This window comes from Sphaeramia orbicularis, chromosome 13 (assembly GCF_902148855.1).
Source record: "Sphaeramia orbicularis chromosome 13, fSphaOr1.1, whole genome shotgun sequence".
Classification (NCBI taxonomy): Eukaryota; Metazoa; Chordata; class Actinopteri; order Kurtiformes; family Apogonidae; genus Sphaeramia; species Sphaeramia orbicularis.
Genome location: NC_043969.1, coordinates 32368896 through 32388539, shown reverse-complemented (window position 1 = coordinate 32388539; position 19644 = coordinate 32368896). Strand labels below are relative to the sequence as shown.

General features: G+C 38.5%; 1 protein-coding gene across 2 annotated transcripts in view; it reads left to right on the top strand.

Annotated features, from left to right (window-relative positions):
* pitpnm3 (PITPNM family member 3) overlaps positions 1-19644 on the top strand; it is a 123535-nt gene that overhangs the window by 16034 nt on the left and 87857 nt on the right. For both annotated transcript variants that reach the window (XM_030152203.1, XM_030152204.1), the window contains exon 2: positions 5429-5521. In XM_030152203.1, coding sequence (XP_030008063.1) covers positions 5429-5521 — 93 coding nt within the window. The remainder of the gene's footprint in view (positions 1-5428; positions 5522-19644) is intronic.

Sequence of the window (19644 nt, the reverse complement as noted above, 5' to 3'; positions counted from 1 at the left end):
ACATTATTTGACATTGTACTTTTAGCATGTCTTAAGTATTATTTAATCTCCTGGTCCATTTAGAGCACAGGTGTCAAACGTGTGACCCGGGGGCTAAAACTGGCCCGCCAAAGGGTCCAATCCGGCCAGTGGGATGAATTTGTGAAATGAAAAAATTACACTGAAGATATTAACAATCGGTGGTGTCAAAACCATTTTAATTCAGGTTCCATAAACAGTCTAATTAGATTTCAAGTGAGTCAGAACCAGTAAAATATAATCATTATAACCTAAAAATTATGACAACCCCAAATCCTCTCTCTTTCTTTTTTTAGGTGTAAAAAAGTAAAATTACATGAAAATGTTTACATTGCCAAACTATACTTTTACAAAAAACATGAAAAACCTGAACAAAAATGAACAAACGGAAATGTCTTAAGAAAAGTAAATACAATTTTATCAATATTCTGCCTGTTACTAAATGTTTTGTGCAATTGTAATGCACATGTGTAAATGATGAACTGATAAACCAAGGCATAATATTGTTAAAATTGCACTTGTTTTTCTTAAGACAATTCAAATTGTTCATGTTTTTCAGATTTTTAAGGAAACTTTGTAGATGTAAACTTGATCATAATATAATTTTTCTTTTTTCACTGTTACTATTTTACTGGTTTGGCCCACTTGAGCTCAAATTGGGTTGAATGTGGCCCCTGAACTAAAATGAGTTTGACACCCCTGATTTAGAGCAATGCTTTGCTTCACTTCCTGCTCAGCTGTGTTTGATCCCTAAATGGGGTTAGGTTATATACATTCTTTGCTTTATTATATATCTTGCTCTGTACCATATTTTTTTTATTCAACCTTTGTTTAACCACGTAAATTAGTTGAGAACTGATTCTCATTGTCAATAATAACCTGGCCATATGGAGACGAACAGCCAATCACTTTCACATTCATTTCTACGGGCAATTTAGATGAACCAGTTAACCTACTAGTGCATGTGTTTAGATGGTGGGAGGCAGCTGGAGTACCTGGAGAGAACCCATACAAACACAGGGAAGAACATGCAAACTCCACACAGAAAGGTCAGTCCTGCGTTGCTACGTTCGTGAACTCAGGATCTTCATGCTATGAGACAACAGTGCTATCCACTGCACCACCTCATATTATAGACCTTTTTTTAAATGGTTTAAAATAAAGGGCTGACAAATGAAATGCAATGTGTGAGGATGTGAAACATCCCATAAACGCTACACTCTATGTCAGGAGAAACCATCAAGATCTGGTTTTGCAGATGCAGTGGGAACTAACATTAGCTAGCAAGAGTGCTAACGTTTTTTTTCTAGCTTGCATGCTAAATTTATTCACTTCCTCTGCTCTTTATCATCACAATAAAGCTTTAAGAACTGCAGATTGTTGTTGCACAACAAGTGGAAACCAGTGATACTATGTCAGCAGATCATAATTTTTTAATTAAGAAAAACCTTTTATGTCGCAATGGCCAATCCATATGTGTTAGCTAGCTAGTTTGTAGCTAAAAACCTGCCCTTTAAGTCATGATGTCATTCACTGTTTCAAGGTCCACTTATCTTCATTCCTCTGTATTCAGTATCCTGCAGGATGTGTCCCTGTATCCTTGAACACACCCAGTTCTCATTCACTTTTGATATTATAGTAAAGAGTGGAGGAAGTGAACGAAATTAGCACATTAGCTCAAAGAATGTTAGCACACAAACTGTTAATTCCCACTGTATATAAAGGGAAACCTGATATATATCAGGTTTGAGATATTAGGGGAAAGATCTGGTTTGGCAGATGCCACTACATCTGCCAAACCAGATTTGGCAGAGTTAGCTCGAAAGTTTGGCAGAAACTTTCTAGCTAACTTGTATGGATTTGCCATTACTACATAACAGGCTTTTCTTAATTAAAAAATAACAATCTGCTGAAGTAGTATTATTGCTCCTTGAACAGACTGTACTTCTGCTTGGTATGGGGCTGTAATCTGTAGTTCTTTCAGCTTTCATTGTATCTTTGGGGAAACAGCAAGCTAAAGATTCCCTGCAGAGCTGTAGCATTGACTTCCATTACCCAGTGGGAATGCATTACTTGGTGATTGTACACCGGTGTTGTGCTAAAGCTGCACTGTTATTTGGTTTGTACAGCTCAAGTGAGTGGAGAATCAGCTGAAGGCCTTGTAAGGTGACAGTGGCAGTGCACCCAATGAACTCCACAAAATCCACTGATGGAGAGAGCTGTTTGACAGTTGTTTTAGACATAACCCCAGGATGCCTTGATTGGGACTTTTTATTTTCTGTGTTTGCCTGGCTTGTGCTTTCTATAACCCACAGGGACTCGTCACACTGCTTCGACATATGCCTCCTCAGGCTCATGGCTCTTTCAAACCCTTAGGCCGTCAAATATTAAAGCATAAAGTAACTGGTGAATATATTTGGCACCACACACAGTCTGCACCTTTGCGTTTGTGGGACTGTTTCCTCAACACTTTTAAAACAACTTCAGAATAACAAAAGCTGTGAGTTTGTTTTTGTCTGTCACTATCCTCATCCTTAGCCAACGACTTAAGATTCTACCGAGGACTTATCGCTGGGGATTTATAGCGCCAGGATGTATTTTCTCAAAGTGCGTGTGTATGGGGGGGTATATTTGTGAAGGAGGGTAAGGGGGTAAGGGATAGCTGCAACCTCCTGGGTTGCAGGAAAAGATGCTGCATGGCTGGGAGGCATCAATGGATGCACGATAAATGACTCACAAAAAAGCTGAACTAATCCATGCCTGAGCCTCCTCACTCATCCTCCAGTTCAGGCCAAGATGACAGGGTTTATAACTTCTGTAGTGGTTGAAGGAGCCCGAAGCCGCTGGAGAAAAGATTTGCTGATGGGCAGAACTGCTGTGAATTTAAAAGGTTAAGAGGAAGCTGCAGTCTGTCATGACTTGTGTTGTTATGTTATGAGTATTTATGTTCAAGACATCATTATTACCCCCAAGGCTCCTGGGTTCCAAACAAACATTAACTTGCATTTATTTATGTATTTAAATGACAAACAACTAAATGGACTTGGCTTTACGTAGTGCCTTTCTACTTTGATGGTACTCAAAGTGCTTTACCATTCACACACATGTGCACATATTCACACACTTGTGGAACAGACACTGAGAGCAACTTCAGGTCCAGTGTCCTGGTTTATGGATGACCCTCTTTACTTTCTGAGTACAGCCAGCCACATTCATATTGTGTAAATGTATCATAAAAAAAACCCTCCTAAGCTGACTCAGGCTACATCCATAACAACAGCCTGTTCACTTTATTTATATGTAGAGGTCTCGGGTTGGATTTGCTGTGTTACAAAAGTCCTTGTGTTTGCTCCCAAGAGCCTTGACGCTTTTATTTTCCTCTACATTGGCAGCAGTGTACAACACCAGCAACTGTTAAGACTTTGGTAACGTCAAAAAATTAGCAGCTCTCAGCACAACACAGACTCCAACACAAACTTTACATCAGCAAGCACAAGACATGAGCCAAGGTCCACAGGCTGTAGTGGACATATTGATCTATTTTCTTCCATATTTGAAAGAATAAACCTGACCCTCTGGTAAAATATATGCTCACCAGTTTGTTACTGTCTTTCTCCATCTGGTGTTTAATGCTGGGAGGGTAACTTAGACAGCCTTTCCTCAAAGCAAAAAGACTGAATGAAGATAGGTTAAATCAATTAAAAAAAAGACAAACCAAAATGTCAATATAAAATTAATTTATAGCTGCAAACTCCACTGATTCTTTTCTTTAGGTACGTCGCTGTGAATTAACTTTTCTATAACATATTTTCATAAGACAGTGTCAGACATATAGTGTCAAAGGTCCTGTCCATCCATCCATCCATCCATCCATCCATACATACATACATACATACATACATCATATCCAGACTGATATACTGTATGTATATATCATATACTGTACATGACATATAAAGACATACTACCATTAACTCTCACATTCACATCTATGAGTGATTCAGATTTCCAAATTAAACAATTAAGATGCTTGCCTTTGGCCAGTGGGAGGAAGTACCTGGTACTTATTATAAACCCACTATACAGACATAATGAATTCATACAGTAACATATATGCACAGGTACATTCAGACTTTATAGTTTAATCCAGCCTGCACACTGCAGCTGAATTGTGGTAAATAAAACACTTACACTGGCCAAAGGACTACTGTTTTTCTCTCTAAGCAGTTGCTAACAAAGATGTCCTTATGTAATAGCTTGCACGAAGCTAATAGAACATGTTGTCTACACACTTTACACAGAGCCAACTACCCATTAGTGACTGCAAAATTATGAAGCTGGTTATTAATGTGCTGTGCACATAAAAAAAAAGCAGGAGATAAGGTGAAATAAGTTTCAAACAGTAAAATCCATCCACTAGTCTGCCAAATTTCTCCTCTTTGGAGGCTGTCCAGCAGTTTTGGTTCCCAGTATGAATAGGAATATGTATAATTCACTTTTTAGAGATAGCTTTTCTCACATTTTTTGTACATTATCAGACAGAAGCAGCTTTTGCGTGAAAGAGCCAGATTAGTGTAAAACGATGCTTGAATGTTGTTTCTGTGGACCCCAAAAACTAGCAGCACTGATGCTGAGAGGTAGAGGTCAACTGATAGTGGGTTTTTAAAGGTCAATAATGCCAGCTTCGAACTGAAATCGATAACTGACGGTATGAAAAAAGGTCTGTTCAGTGGTGATTAATCACTTTGAAACAATTACTCAGCACCAATAGGATGTTTGCTCAACCAGACTGACAAATTTCTCCTTAGAAGAGTTACTTTAAGCCACCCAAGTCACTGTTGTAAATGAAAAACACCATAAAATAATCATATTGGATTTAATTAAAATGTTGAAATATTTCTGCTTAACTTAAGAGGAATCACGTACAGTTGTGTTGACTGAATGGAAGATTTAGCAGAGCACACTTGATGTTTCCTTGTTTTTACATGACTGTTACTGCCGCTTTTTTCTTTGATGATTTGCGATATTCACGGTGGATTTGTATCTTGGTACCCGAGAGGGAATATTGTCAACAATGAAAAGTGCTCTAAATCCCTTTTCATCCCTGGTCTTGTATCAAAAGGTCATAGAAAACACCCTCTTGCTTTCTTGCTGAGCCACTTCTGTGCTTTGACACTCCTCAACATAAAGTCCATTTGGGTCTTTTCACCTGCTGTGATACTCTAAGGCCATCCATTTCTACCTGGGGCTTTCATTCATTGCTTTTCACTCTGAGTTTATCCACTGGAAAAGACAAAAAAATCTATATCCTCATGAAAAGTCTATCTCAGGACTGTGTAATTAATGGTGCACATCTGACTGTTACTCTTCAAACCCAAAAATGAACTGTCTCTCATTTTGTCTCTTACAGGATCACGAAAGCACAGCGCCACTCATTGGTGTCTGCAGAATATCGCACAAGAGTCAGTCGACAGCTCTGATGAGGAGTTTTTTGACGCCAGAGGTTAGTAGTTGAACTTCATATCCAGTACATATGTACAGTAATGGAAAAAAGTTATCGGACACCCTGAAAATTTTACTCTATCTCAAAAATTATCATGAAATATTTGCATAAAAATCTTTTTTATGTTTCAAAAGGTGTGGCTGCATCAGACAGATATAAATGCCAATGACTTTTTTGTTTGTTGTTAACAAGGAAAAATAACTAAACTAAATTCTTGACAGTTTCAACATGTCATGTCCTGGATGTGTTTCAAGGGTATTATCTTTCTGAAACATCTGGTATTGATCATGATGTTTAGAAGGGAACGTGGGTTTGGAGAATGGCACAATGACTGCACTGTGGTATCATGAATTGTGTACAGATAATATGGCACTTTTAATTGGTGTGTTATCCGTACACAATTATAATCTTTCAACGTGTATATTTACGTAAAATAGCATGCCATTAACTCGATTAGCAACTAGCGGGATTGTAGCACGCCATTAGCGCGATTAGCAGCTAGTGCAATTAGCGGTTAGGGTTAGGTGGAGGGTTAGGGTTAGGATTAGGTTTAGGGTTAGGTTTAGAGTTAGGATTAGGTTTAGGGTTAGGTTTACTGTTAGGGTTAGGTTTAGGGTTAGCGATTAGCGTGATTAGCGTGATTAGCGGCTTGTGCGATTAGCAGTTAGCCCATTGTCATGCCGTCAAATGGCATTAAATAACACGCAACAGGATGAAAATGCGTACGCATAGCACGCCAAATTCAATAAACTGGCATCATATACAACACAATTTCATGAGATCGATCTGATACTTGGCAGAGTTCAATGACTTGAGTGATTCTTACTATAATATATCACAAATGCATGGTGTGTCCGAAAACATGTAGCCCTTTGCCTGTGCAAGAACTTGCTTGGTTTGTGGACATATTAAAGACTTCCAGTGACTTCCAAGTCCTTTTTCTGACGGTACTGCTGATACATCAACATTTTAACACTGTTCTTAGAAAAATGAATCATTTGTAACTTGGATGTTGGGCCATATAGAATAAGATGGAGCAGGTGTTTGGAAGTGAAATTACCACTAACATATTTTATAGCTTGTGGAAATGCAAACAATGCTGGGAAAATAGTAAATGAGAAGAATTAATACCATAAAGAAGTGTTTGCATAGTTACATCATTTGACAGCCACTAAATAATTTTGGGCCACCATCCAGTTTGGACTACACCCAATGCTGTTATTGGTTCTCCTGGGGGATATAAACTTTACACTCATTAATGTCAAAGAAAGCAACAGTTAATGCTCAATTTTTTGTTTTCCATCAGCTGCCCTCATCACAAGCAGATTAATGATGTGTAGGACAACCAGCAAAAATTCAGAAATCCAAAATCCGAGTTGTAACAATCCCCAGGTTATTTATGGATGGCTTAGATCCAGTCATTAGTCTCCTGTTTATTAAAACTGGTATAGAACAATTGTAATGAACAAATTGCAATATCCAAAGGCATTTTCTGGCAATTACTCTGCATTTTGCACTTGGGGATATTACTCAATGTGTAGTGTGGTTGTACTGATGGTTGTTATGACTAAATTGGACTTCAGAAAGACTGTGATTGCAGAACCAACCAAGGAGAAAGGCACCCAATAGATCATTTATCAACTTCCCTCACTATAAAACATTTTTAACCAATTTCACTGTCCACTTTACAGCTGAAGATTCTCATGTCATTTTATTAAGTTGTCAGACGGACCAGAAATAGACAGACTTGAGAAAATGTTGCACTACCAGCCTTATCACAGTCCCAGAGGGAGTTCACCAGAGAATAAGTGGAATACTTATGGCACCAATTATCCATTACAAGTGCTTATCCCCTGAGAGACTGATGCACATGTAGAGGTACTAATCAATTATGAGCTACTATATAACATGTTCACATTAAGACAGTCAATAGCCAAGTGGGGGTTGAATGTTGCTTGGTGGCTAATATTCCTTAAGAAACTAGAAGCACTCGGAGAGCGCAGACCTCCGCCAAGGCTGATCAGTGGCCCCCCCCACGCCAAGGAGGTTATGTTTTTGCCAGGGTCTGTCTGTCTGTCTGTCTGTCAGTGTGCAACATAACTCAAAAAGTTATGGACAGATTTTGATGAAATTTTCAGGGTTTGTTGGAAATGGGCCCCCCCGTGGGCCCCCCCACCCCCAATCACCACCAAAATTTAATCATTTCTTCCTTATCCCATTTCCAACAAACCCTGAAAATTTCATCAAAATCTGTCCATAACTTTTTGAGTTATGTTGCACACTAACGGACAAACAAACAAACCCTGGCAAAAACATAACCTCCTTGGCAGAGGTAATTATAATTTGAAAATAGGCTGAATGTAACGGACTGAGTATGGAACCTGAACCCAATTGCAAGACCCGGAGACAGACGTAAAAGTTCACAGTGTTAATTAAACATAATGACAACTGACAAATCACTGATAATAGAAGTAAGCAGATCCTTGAAGACACCAAGTCCCGGACTCTTCACAGGATCCGGAGACAGGACCGGAGATTGGACTTCACAGCCCGGGCCAGTAACACGTCGGTAACCCGACTAGGGAAAAGCAGAGAGAAGTCAGTATCCAGGCCAGGTCATACACGGAGAGGCAGATGGAAAGGCAACAGGACATAAGGAACAGGCAGGCTCTAGTACCAGTAAATCAGGCGAAAAGTCGAACACATGTGGATTCAGTTGGAGGCAGATGCACAGACAAGGGTTGGGCAAAAAGCAGGAGTCAGAAAAGGCAATCCGGGTCAAAAACAGACAGACAGGATCCAAAAAACGCTGGTAAGTATCACACAGAGGAGAATATAAACTGGCACAGGACAAAGGGAAACACAGGGCTTAAATACACAAGAGGGAGGGGAGAAAACGAGACACAGGTGTAGCAAATCAAGGTGGGGAAAGGTAATCACACAGGTGGGGAAAATTAGGAACAGGAAGCAAAGACACCAGACATGACACACGAGGAGGACTTAACAAAATAAAACAGGAAATGACAGACAAGACAGACAAAACCAAACTAATATCTGGGAGCTGGTGTGACACTGAAAGTGACATTTTAGTCTTTATGGGTGAATAAAATCTGTCTGGAACATTTCCACTTCCATCTTTGGAAAAGAAAATTAACACCATGAAATAAGTAGCACATTTTTGAACACCGAATCTGCATATTTAATACTTAGTGATTTAGTTCTTCATTTTGATTTTGACCTAACTCACCTCCCTTTTGCATTCTGTTAGAAAAGCCATGTTCACTTCACAGTAGAAAATATGAAATATTTATTCTTATCGCTGTTGTCACAAAGCAGTCATGTATTGCTTGAAATACATTCAGCAAAACCGGTGTCACCTATCAGTGACAAGGACCCACTGGGGAATACGATAACATGTGCATGTGCTGTATGTGAAGTGGTGTAGCTTATCACTCTCACAGTGTCTACAGAACACATTTCAACATTCAGCTGTGAAATATCCTCAGTCAGTGTGAAAGGATGGAGCTCTTTCAATTAAACAGCACTGGGAGAACGTGTCAAATGAAAGAAATGATCAGACACTATTTACTGTGTTTTATTGTATACAGAATGAACAAAACATATTTCATGTTTTAAAAAGAAGTGCTAATTAGACTCAAAAAATTGGTTTAAGAGGCTTTTTGGTCCATGACATATAAGTGCTTAAAAAACAATGAATATCTCTAAGGCACTATCTATAAAACTATTTAAAACCTTCATCATTATGGCATGTTATGTCAGATGTTTAAAAGAATATTTTGATGCACTTCAATAGCAAACTCTTGTCAGTGATCCAATTTACTTTCCTATAATGGGTCTAAATATTTTTGGTCTAACATGACCATGCCATTAAAATAAAGGTATTTTAGTTGTTTTAAAAGCGAGTGCCTTGGCGTTATTTGTTTATGAGCAAGTATTCTTTGTTCTGTTTGGTCGATTTCTTTTCATTGGTGAATACATGTTCAGGTCTCATCCATCACCAGTGTTGAACCACCATCATGATTCCAAACTTTACAATGCATAGTTTCATCCCCAACTCCAACAGCATTTTCATCTTTGGTCTGGCATACATGGTGTCCATATCGTCCCCAAAATATCCAAAATACTGAATGGTTTGGCCGGAATCCACTATTCGAGAAATATCATTCAAAAACAGGTTGTGAATTACATGAGGTGATTGATTCTTGCAAGAAGAATAAGAGTTGTGAACCTAACAGCAATGATCAGATCAATAAAACCAAACTCCAAACTACCTTTTTGGGACTCCCTCTTATAGTCTGGGAGATAACTATGTCTTCCATCCTGGGAACAATGTTACCTTGGCTTGTGATATATCTCTAGCAAGAAGAGCGCAATGGTGTTAAAGCTGGTAGTACGTGGACCGAACCCAAATGCAAGACCCTCAGACAGGAATACAATGAAAGGGTGTTTATTAAACACAATCAGTAAGAACAGTTCACACAGGATGGTAATGGATGAATCTTCAGTGGAACTGCTCTGGGGACTCGTCACAGATTCTGAATCCAAGTGATACACTTCACAGCCCGGGTCGGGAGCACACGAGGGGAACCCGACTAGGAGGAAGCAAACGAGAGTCAGGGGACAGACCAGGTCATACACGGGAGGACAAGCAGACAGGCAAACGTACATTGGGGTAAGGCAGGCTCACGTACCGAAAGTCCAGGCTGAAGGTCGAAAACAGGCTCGGTCACTGAGGCGGAAGCACAGACAGGGGACAGGCGAATACTCTGGTGTCGAAGAACAAACCAAGTCGAAGACAGACGAGCAGGCAGATGAGGGACAGGCAGAGTCAGTGGGCAAAACAGGTCACAACAGGCAGACAGACAGGATCCAAAAACGCTGGTAAGTAATCACACCAAAAAGGAGGGAAACTCACTGGCACAGAACAGGGGAAAACACAGGGCTTATATACACAGAAGGGAGGGAAGACAATGAGACACAGGTGGAAACAATCAGGGAGGAGTCAGGTAATCAGAGCAGGTGGAAACAATCAGGGAAGGGAAGTAAAGACACCAGACATGACACATGAAGGAAACTTAACAAAATAAAACAGGAAACGACACACAAGACAGACAAAACAAGCAAAAGTCCAGGGACTGATATGACAAATGGTTATTTTGTCTAAATGACAAGAAATTAACACATTCTGGTTAACTGAATTCATAAAGATACCATGTAATTTCTATAACCTCAACACATGCATCGCAAGGTCTGTCTAAGCCGATCATGAAAATAACGTGAATTGTGAGGATAACATATTTGTCCTTATCATCCCTAACATAAAGCTCCCTTATGAAAAAAACTGAAGTAGCATTTGTGGTTTTAACACCATACTATGGAGCTTGACAAAGGTTTGCTACACTAACCCTGAGCTTGTGCGATTCAATCAACTATAGATGAATGATGGTGTGATTTAACCTTAACCTTAACCTTATTTTATATTTGTGGTTGTGTTTGTTATTTGTTATAGGCCATGTTTTGTGTTTACATTATAGTATTATTGCCATCTTCAGACAAACTGTGTTATAGGTTGGCAATAGAGCTTTGAATGAGGCAATTATAATTTGTATGTGTTGCAGCCACAAACAGAAAGTAGTCATTGTACTTCAGGTGTGAAGCGTTCTCAACAGTTTCAGTAATGGTCAAGTTTCTGCATCCATTTGAGATAATGCATGCATTGTACTGACCCTCTACACAACAGGGGACACAAATTTTAGTCCAGATGCTTGTTGTTATGCTTTTTCTGCTCCCATCTTTCATCATAGGCTGTTTTTTCCCTCATCCAATTTCATCTTTTTTTATTTTTTTCCTGACATGTTCTTTGGAGATCAAACATATCACGTCATAATGTTATGTTTTCTCTGATGATTGCAGTGCAGTAACAGCTTTGTGGCAGGCCGGTGCTTTTGAGGTTGTGCAATACCTTGATTAGCTTTACAAGTAGCACAAAAGCATAGCTGTTTGAATGTCCAAAATAGCAGCTACAAAAAAAAAAAAAAAACTCAAGGAGAAGAGAGGAGGAGATGTTTCAATGGTGTAAATTCTTTGTTGGTGCAACGTGACTTCAGTGTCTGTGAGTGTAGGAGAAAAAAAGAAAAGGCAACCAGCAAGAGGTATTCCAAACATAAACACATGCTCAGTATTAAGTATGTCCTTAAAAGGAAACCAGAGTAGGGTCATGAAAAAGTTTCAAACCACAAGGCTACTAGGCTTATAATACCCCTCTGCTGTTTCCTTTAGCCAGAGACTATTCAGTGTTTTACAGAAAAGCAGAGAGAAAGACTCGGACTAAGAAGATGATTGAGGGGGAGTTTGTTATATTATGGGCCTTCCACTCAAACCATCACAATAAGCTTGGGGGAGTTTTATTTATGTGACCATGATGAATGCTTTCATAAGCCTTGTGTAACTCTGTGGACCCTGGAAAAAGGAAAACATATGAACTCTGTCAGGAATTGTATGTATTTTCTGCTAAAGATATGGGATCTGTTATCTTTTAGTGTACGAGTGTGTGGCAGTTCTATGCTTGACAATGCCCTTGTATATAGTATTTTTCAAAAGTGCCTTAACATCCTTGAAAAGGAGACAATACTTATCAAAGGAAAAGAGACAGAGACTAGAAGTTCTGTGCTCTGAAGCTTTTTCTGTAATTTCTTATGTCACTTGAGTGTACTTGACCAGTAGTAGCACCCAGCTGCTCCAAGCTGGAGGGGAAAGGCAGTCATAAGTGATCTAAACATAATCTACTGAAGAACAAAGCCCTGTACTCGCAGGATGAACTCCACAATGCAGTCCTCATATGCAGCCAGTTCAGGTGACATCTTATACAGACTACAAGGAGAAAGTCATAAGGATTTGTCAAAAATGTGTTCTCTGAGCTGATAATGACCACTAGCATTTGGTCACAAATATTGGTCTAACTCATCCTCATCTTCAAGTGAACATTTGTGCCAAATTAAGATAAAACCACTTAAGGTGTTCCTGATATCACAGCAGCCTTAAATTTTGATATATGCCCCCAAGTGAATGTTTGTACCAGTCCTAAAGAAATTTCTTGAAGATGCCCCTGAAATATTGAGGTTGTAATAATGCACTTATGCAAGGACAGAGTGACCTTGACCTTTAGTCATCAAAGTCCAGTTCATCCTTACACCCAAGAGAACATTCAATCATTTCAGGAACCACATAATCCTCAAGAGGAACCAAAGCATCTACTTTATACCCAGTTTTATGGTACTCCCTGTTCTTTGCTGGACATTGACCAGTTGATTGATTCTGTTGCTGGAATTGAACCATACTGTGAGTCGACAGCGTTAACCACCACACCACCCATTAGAACATTTGTGTCAGATTTCAAGGCATTCTGTCAAACTGTTCCTGACATAATGAGTTTTGTTAATGTGGACTGCCCTACTGACAAAATATGTATGTATATGTGTGTTTTCAGTAAAATATGATCAAAATTAAAAGGTGATGTGGAAATTTCACTTAAAAAAGGGCAGTTATGTACAAATTTGCTCCTCTTATTAATTACAGATGAATTATTATAATAGCTAGTCATTCTTAAAAACTGGGTTTCCAGAAAAAAGCTTGGGAATCAAGTTTAATTGCATGAATTACAGAAGGTTTTATTACATAAGAAGTTTAATTACATAAAAAACTCCCTGATTAAAAACTAGAATCAGTGGTGGAAGGTGTTTTCAGATCATTTCATTGAATAAAAGCACCATTGCAGAAAAAAAACTTCTTTACAATTAAAAGTCATGCATGAAAAGTCTTCCTCAGTATCAGTAGTAAAATATAAATTAAGTACTGGTTTGGTTGCTGACATTTAATTATTACACATGGAATCATTAGATTATATATAATAATAGTGTAGCATTAGTGTTTTTGCTGCAGCAGCTACTACTGTTGAAGCTGTTGGAGGCGGAGCTAGTTTCATATACTTTATATCCAATTTTATATACAAGGACAAACGGTAAATCTGAGAATTCATCACATTATTAAAAGAAAACAAGGTTCTGTAACAGAAATCAGTTTTAGCTTCAGGACTGTTAATCTACTCTATGATTTTTGGTGAGATATTAGATTTAAACATTTAGTGAGATGAAGCAATTTGAGAAATTTAGAGGGAGAAAAATCACTAATCAGAGGAGCTGTTAACACAGACATCTGAAATGTGAGCTGAGTACAAACACTGCTTTTTGTAAGATGTCTGAGGCCAAAAAGATAAACAAAAACAGTGGTTTAATCTTTTACAAAATGTTGTATTTCTTAAAGATTGTTATATTAACTCTAGTGTCAGAAAAGCTGTTAGAAAAATCAGTGGAATAAGAACAAGTGGTGCCAGGCACAACAAACCCCGCCCCTCACATGTATTGTAGCTTATTTTGGCATCGATCCAGCTGATGTCATCATGTCTATGCATGTGCTGATGTCAGCATATCAATTGCCTCTATATATGTGCCAAGTGTGAAGTAAATTGACATAAAATTGATGTTGAAATTTCTCCCATTGTAAGTAAATGGGAGAAACAATAGATTTTAAAAATTCATAAAAAAATTGGAACCGTGACCTACTTTTCCCAAAATGTAATCAGATCTATTCTGGGTCACTGGCAATCTATAAGCCCAATTTGGTATGAATTCAAACAACAGTTTTGCTGCTAGAGTGTTAACAAACAAACAAACAAACAAACAAACAAACCAAACCAAAAACAATACCCCTTGCCTCCCCCTCCCTTTGAGATGTAGTACAGTATAAGTAGCATCAAGTGGAAAAGTATAGTATTACTTTGTATGACTGATAATTGTCTATATATAATCTGAAATGTTTTGCACTTTCCTATTTCTTTTTGGTGTTTTCATCAGACTTTCTAATGGACTGTAGACATCATACATTCATCAGTTCATATGATTACACTGTAAAATGAGATACAGATAATACACCCATCAATATTTATGTTTTGTTGTGAGCTGAGACACGTTCAGTCTCCATCAGATGAAGCTGTTGGGTGTCAGGTATGTGTTTGTGTAACATGGTGTGGAGGTATCACAGTTGTTGACTCGATGGTTTGATGTTGTTGCCTTTGTTGATTAGCTCCTCCAACAGCCGCACAGCTGCCCACAGCAAAAGCCTTATGTGTGCTTATGTGCGCACACGAAAACACTCAGAATCAGTTTGTCAGATGGTCACAGCCCCCTAGAGCTGCCCTGCTGCGTGGATGAAAACAGAGGCGTAACACTGACAGAGCTGAGTGACTGAGCGAGTCTCAGACCCATTTACAGACACACTCTGATGTAAGTGAAGATATTGCAAGTTATGTGACCCATCCACCTCCAGAGACGTCCTCATGGTCTACTATCAGTCCATTATTTTTCCACAAGTAATCTATTTTTTTTATCTTCAATATGACCCCCCCCCCCCCCCCCGCCAAAAAAAAAAAAAAAAAAAAAAAAAAACATCCTGTGGCAGTATGAGACAAATGACAAGAAATGATATAAGAAAACTGTTGATGCTCACATTAGAAGAAGCAAACCGGAATCCAAAGCACCCGATGAGGAAATGTGTTTGAGTGGTTTATTCAGAGACTGAACATTTGAACTCTTGAATTGTTTGAAGCATTGTTCTCTCTGAAGAATCCAGAAACACAGAGCAGCACCATACATTTTAACAAGGCAACATCAACAGAGGCTATTTCATTACTTACTGTGAAGAGTGGTATGTATTTTATTTATCACCCTGCCCCCCGAAGGGGAGGCAAGGGGTATTGTTATTGGTTCAGTTTGTTTGTTTGTTTATAGCACTCTAGCAGCAAAACTATTGGTTGAATTCATACCAAATTGGGTTTATAAATTGCCAGTGACCCAGAATAGATGTCATTACACTTTGGGAAATATAGGTCAAAGTTCCAATTTTTAATTGTTAATTTTTTTTTTTCCCCATTTAGTTATAATGGGCGAAATTTCAAATATCTGTAGCAGCAAAACTATAGGTTGAATTCATACCAACTTGAGTTTATAGATTACCAGTGACCCAGAATAGATGTGGTTACATTTTGGGAAAAGTAGGTCAAAGTTCACATCTTTTATTAATTACATTTTTTTTCCCATTTACTTAAAATGGACAAAATTTCAAATGTCTATAAAAAACATCAATTTTGTTTCAATTTACTTCAAACTTGCCACATATATAGAGGCAACTGATAGGCTGTCATCAGCACACGCATAGACATGATGACATCAGCTGGATCGATGCCAAAATAAGCCACAATACATGCGAGGGGCGGGGTTTGTTGTGCCTGGCACCACTTGTTTATTTATTTTTGCTGCAGTGGCTCCAAAACAGAGATTTTACTAATGATTTTAGCCTGAATGAGAATCTTCTTACTCATGATTTCATTAGATAAATTAAAACATCTTGGTTAAAGTTCTGTGTGACTGAAAAATGAGTCTTAGATATTTGTCTTTGTTTTGGGATAAGGGTAGTGGTATATTATTTTTAATCATGTCTATTCTGTTTTAGTCTTACAAACCTTCATGAAAGAGAGCACATGAATGTACATATAGGTGTGTATACGTGTTACATTTTCTTTATGTTCTATTACTGTCACGACAGCATGGGGTACTGAAGTGCAACTGCCTTCCCTTCTCTTCCTGCTCCTTTTAAAGGTTTAGATCAGTTGAAGTGTTTTTCCTGCTTGTTCAGAAATCATAGTTCTCCTCAACCCAGCTTCCTACAGGAACCCCACCACCACCACCCCCACACCCCCGTACAGCCCCCCAGGACGATTCGATACGGTCTATCAATTACACATTCAAAACAGGAAATTGTGCACAAGGGGGAAAAAGTGTAATTTTTTATTCTGAGTTTATGTGGCCCTCGGCTGCTTAAGCGAATGCCAACTCAATTGTCACATTGTTTATTGATGTGAGCTGCTGACAAATTTACTGTGTGTGTTGATCCAGATTTGTTATTTGTTGACATGAATTTAAACAATGAATGGAATTGGCAGCTTTAGCCTGAGAGGACATTCATGGTGCTGGCTGTTCTGCAGTTTAATGCCATAATAAATGGCTTCTACAGGTAAATGTTTGTATGCACATTGGACATCTATTTATTAAAGGGCTTCTACTTCATTATGTTGCCTTAGCGTGTAATGAATCAGGTGAAGCTTGTGATGAGCCTGTTTGCAATTCTGTAATATAAACCTGATCTTTTTTTTTTTTTTTATTAAATGTGCTGGTGTAATTATGCACGGTTGCCCATAAAGTTGGAATTATAACACATTCCTCTTTTTATTCTTATTTATCCACATCAGTAATCATTTTTGACCAGGTACAATGATTACATACTGACTAGTTTTACACTTTATCTATCAAGAATAAATCACATTGTCACAATCATTTCATGAGAAGAGGTAAAGATATTAGATTCCAACTTTATGAAAGCAGTGAATATAAAACAGTCAATATGGAAGATTCATGTGTTAAGTAACTCTCCAGAGATCACTCGTCACAGACAGCTCTGAAACTGTAATCACATTTGTCTTGACACCTCTTTTTATAATAACATCCTCCAACTCCACCAGAAATATCTGTAAAGTGTATAAATGCACATACCTCAATTGCCACATGAACACTTATATGATGAGCTTCGTTGCAATTCTGTATAAAGTCTTTCTTTTTTTTTTAGAGTTGCTGGTATACTTAAATGAATGAATGAATAAATGAATGAATTTTTATTATTGTGTCCTGCAGAAGAATATGCCCAGCCCTTACATGTGCTTATAAGACATCAAAAATATAAACCAAAGACATAAAAAAGACAATGTATGACCTATTTAAACAAACACATCTGCCGCTTTTTCCAGGCTTTACAAACAAATAATGCTAATTTATATACATTTGAACTAAACAACCATTTCATCTTGTCATCATCAGTGCTGCAGAACATATCAGGATTTCAGATAAACATCTCATTATACATTAATGCTTCAATATGGAAGATTCATGTGAGTTACTTATGTAAAGTTTATGTTGGTGTTTTTTAGTGCCTAACTCCATTTGTAAGCTGATGTTGCCTACAGCCTTGAGAAGTAACAAGAAAAAGTGATTTGTATTAGAGAAGCCTCTTTCAACAAAAATCTTTATACTTGGTGACAGTTTTCAGTGACTCCCTCCTACTCGTCTCTACAGATGCAACAGCTACTGTCAGTTTAGAATTGCAGTCAGTTAATGGCAAAGACAAATCTGCTCCCAGTAAAACACAGATTTTAACACAAGTTTCATGTCGGCCAGTGGTTCTCAACCAGGGGGGTGGGGTGGGGGGGCTTAACACAGGACAGGGGGGGAATCATGAAAAATTAAAATGCAAGTGGTTGAACTATTACAGTGTTTCTCAACGGGGGTGGCAGGTGGGAAATGATGAGATGAGGGGGGCTTTATCTACAGAGCTATAGAACCCACCGCATCCGTCACATACAGATTTGTCGACCCCCCCTCCCTGATCACAAATTATAAATTAAAATTATAGGGGGGTCGGCAGGAGGCTCATGATGCTGCTAGTGGGCCTTTGTTCAAATAAGGTTGAGAAACAGTGATATAGGCAAACAAGCTTATGATAATGGCCTATTCTACTACCCCTAGGAATCTATTTGCTCTTGGTTTTTGTCCAGTATGTTCAGTTTAGGCTCTGCATATAGTGAGGCTGGAGCTGGAGTTGAGCATGTTGACTGGTGACTCTCCAGAGGCCACTTGTCACAGACAGTTCTAAAACTAACCACATTCATCTTGTTACTTCTTTTTATAATAACATTGGTGGGCATCCTCCCACTCCACTATAAATATCTGCATAAGTTAAAAATGCACACTCCTTTATTCAGGGTTCCCGCGGGGTCTCAAAACAAACCAAAAAAAAAAAAAAAGACAGTAAATTTTAATCTGCAAAATTTTAAACAAGTCAGACCTTTTTGACCCTATATGCTGCGAAAATGGTTTTACACTCTATGATTTTCTCTCACATGGAATACTGTATAATTTCCAGATCACTTGCTGCAGCTCGACTCTCGCAGCACAACTCTCAAACCCATAGTATCACTTTTTAAATATAGCCATAAAAATCTTTGACAAAAAAACATTTAGTTTCCACTACTGCCACACGGTGGTGCAGTGGATAGCACTCATGCCTCACAGCAAGAAGGTCCTGGGTTTGATTCCACCACTAGTCGCTGGGGGTGGGACCTTTCTGTGTGCAGTTTGCGTGTTCTGCCCATGTGTGGGTTATAGGTTGTGACAGGTTAATCTAAATTGCCCATAGGTGTGAGAGTGATTGTTTGTCTCTCTCTATATGTCACCTTTGCGATGAACTGGCGACATGTCCAGGGTGTACCCCGCCTTCGCCCAGGTTCAGATAATGAATTTCTCAAAATTTTAATAATTTTGAGAAATTCAAAAATATTTCTAATATTCAAAGGGCATGGACTTGCCCCTTGACAGATTTGATCTAATCCCTGTCAGTCAGTGGGAGGGGCCACCAGGGCCATAGCTCTGAGGTGTGTGAGGTGCCACGCAGACGCACTACTTTTGGACAGACTACGCTTTCTGTCACAGATAGAAATTAAGACTGTTGCTACAATCTGGCATATTTACAGATGCAGTTGCAGATGCAATGCAATACTATGTCGTCTTTAAAAGATCTTAAAAACTCTTAAATTTAACTTGTAGAAACCTGTAGGAACCCTCTAAATTGCTCCATGCACACCAATACAAATGCTCTGCACCCATATGAAAATGGCATTTTAGGTCACAAAAACAGATATTTGAAAACACTTCTTTATGGGAAACTGGAGAAAGTAGAAAATGATGGTGTCACAAGTTGTGCATGTACATTGTTTCTTTGTGTTCTGACATGCATCTGCAATATCAAATATAATCATACAACTCCTCAAGTCAGTTCTTTTCTGCAGCGGACTTAGTCAATATGGATGCATTTGGGAGACCAACATATACTGGTCTTGTGGCGATTTTTTAAATATAGAGAATACACATCAACATTCCAAACTA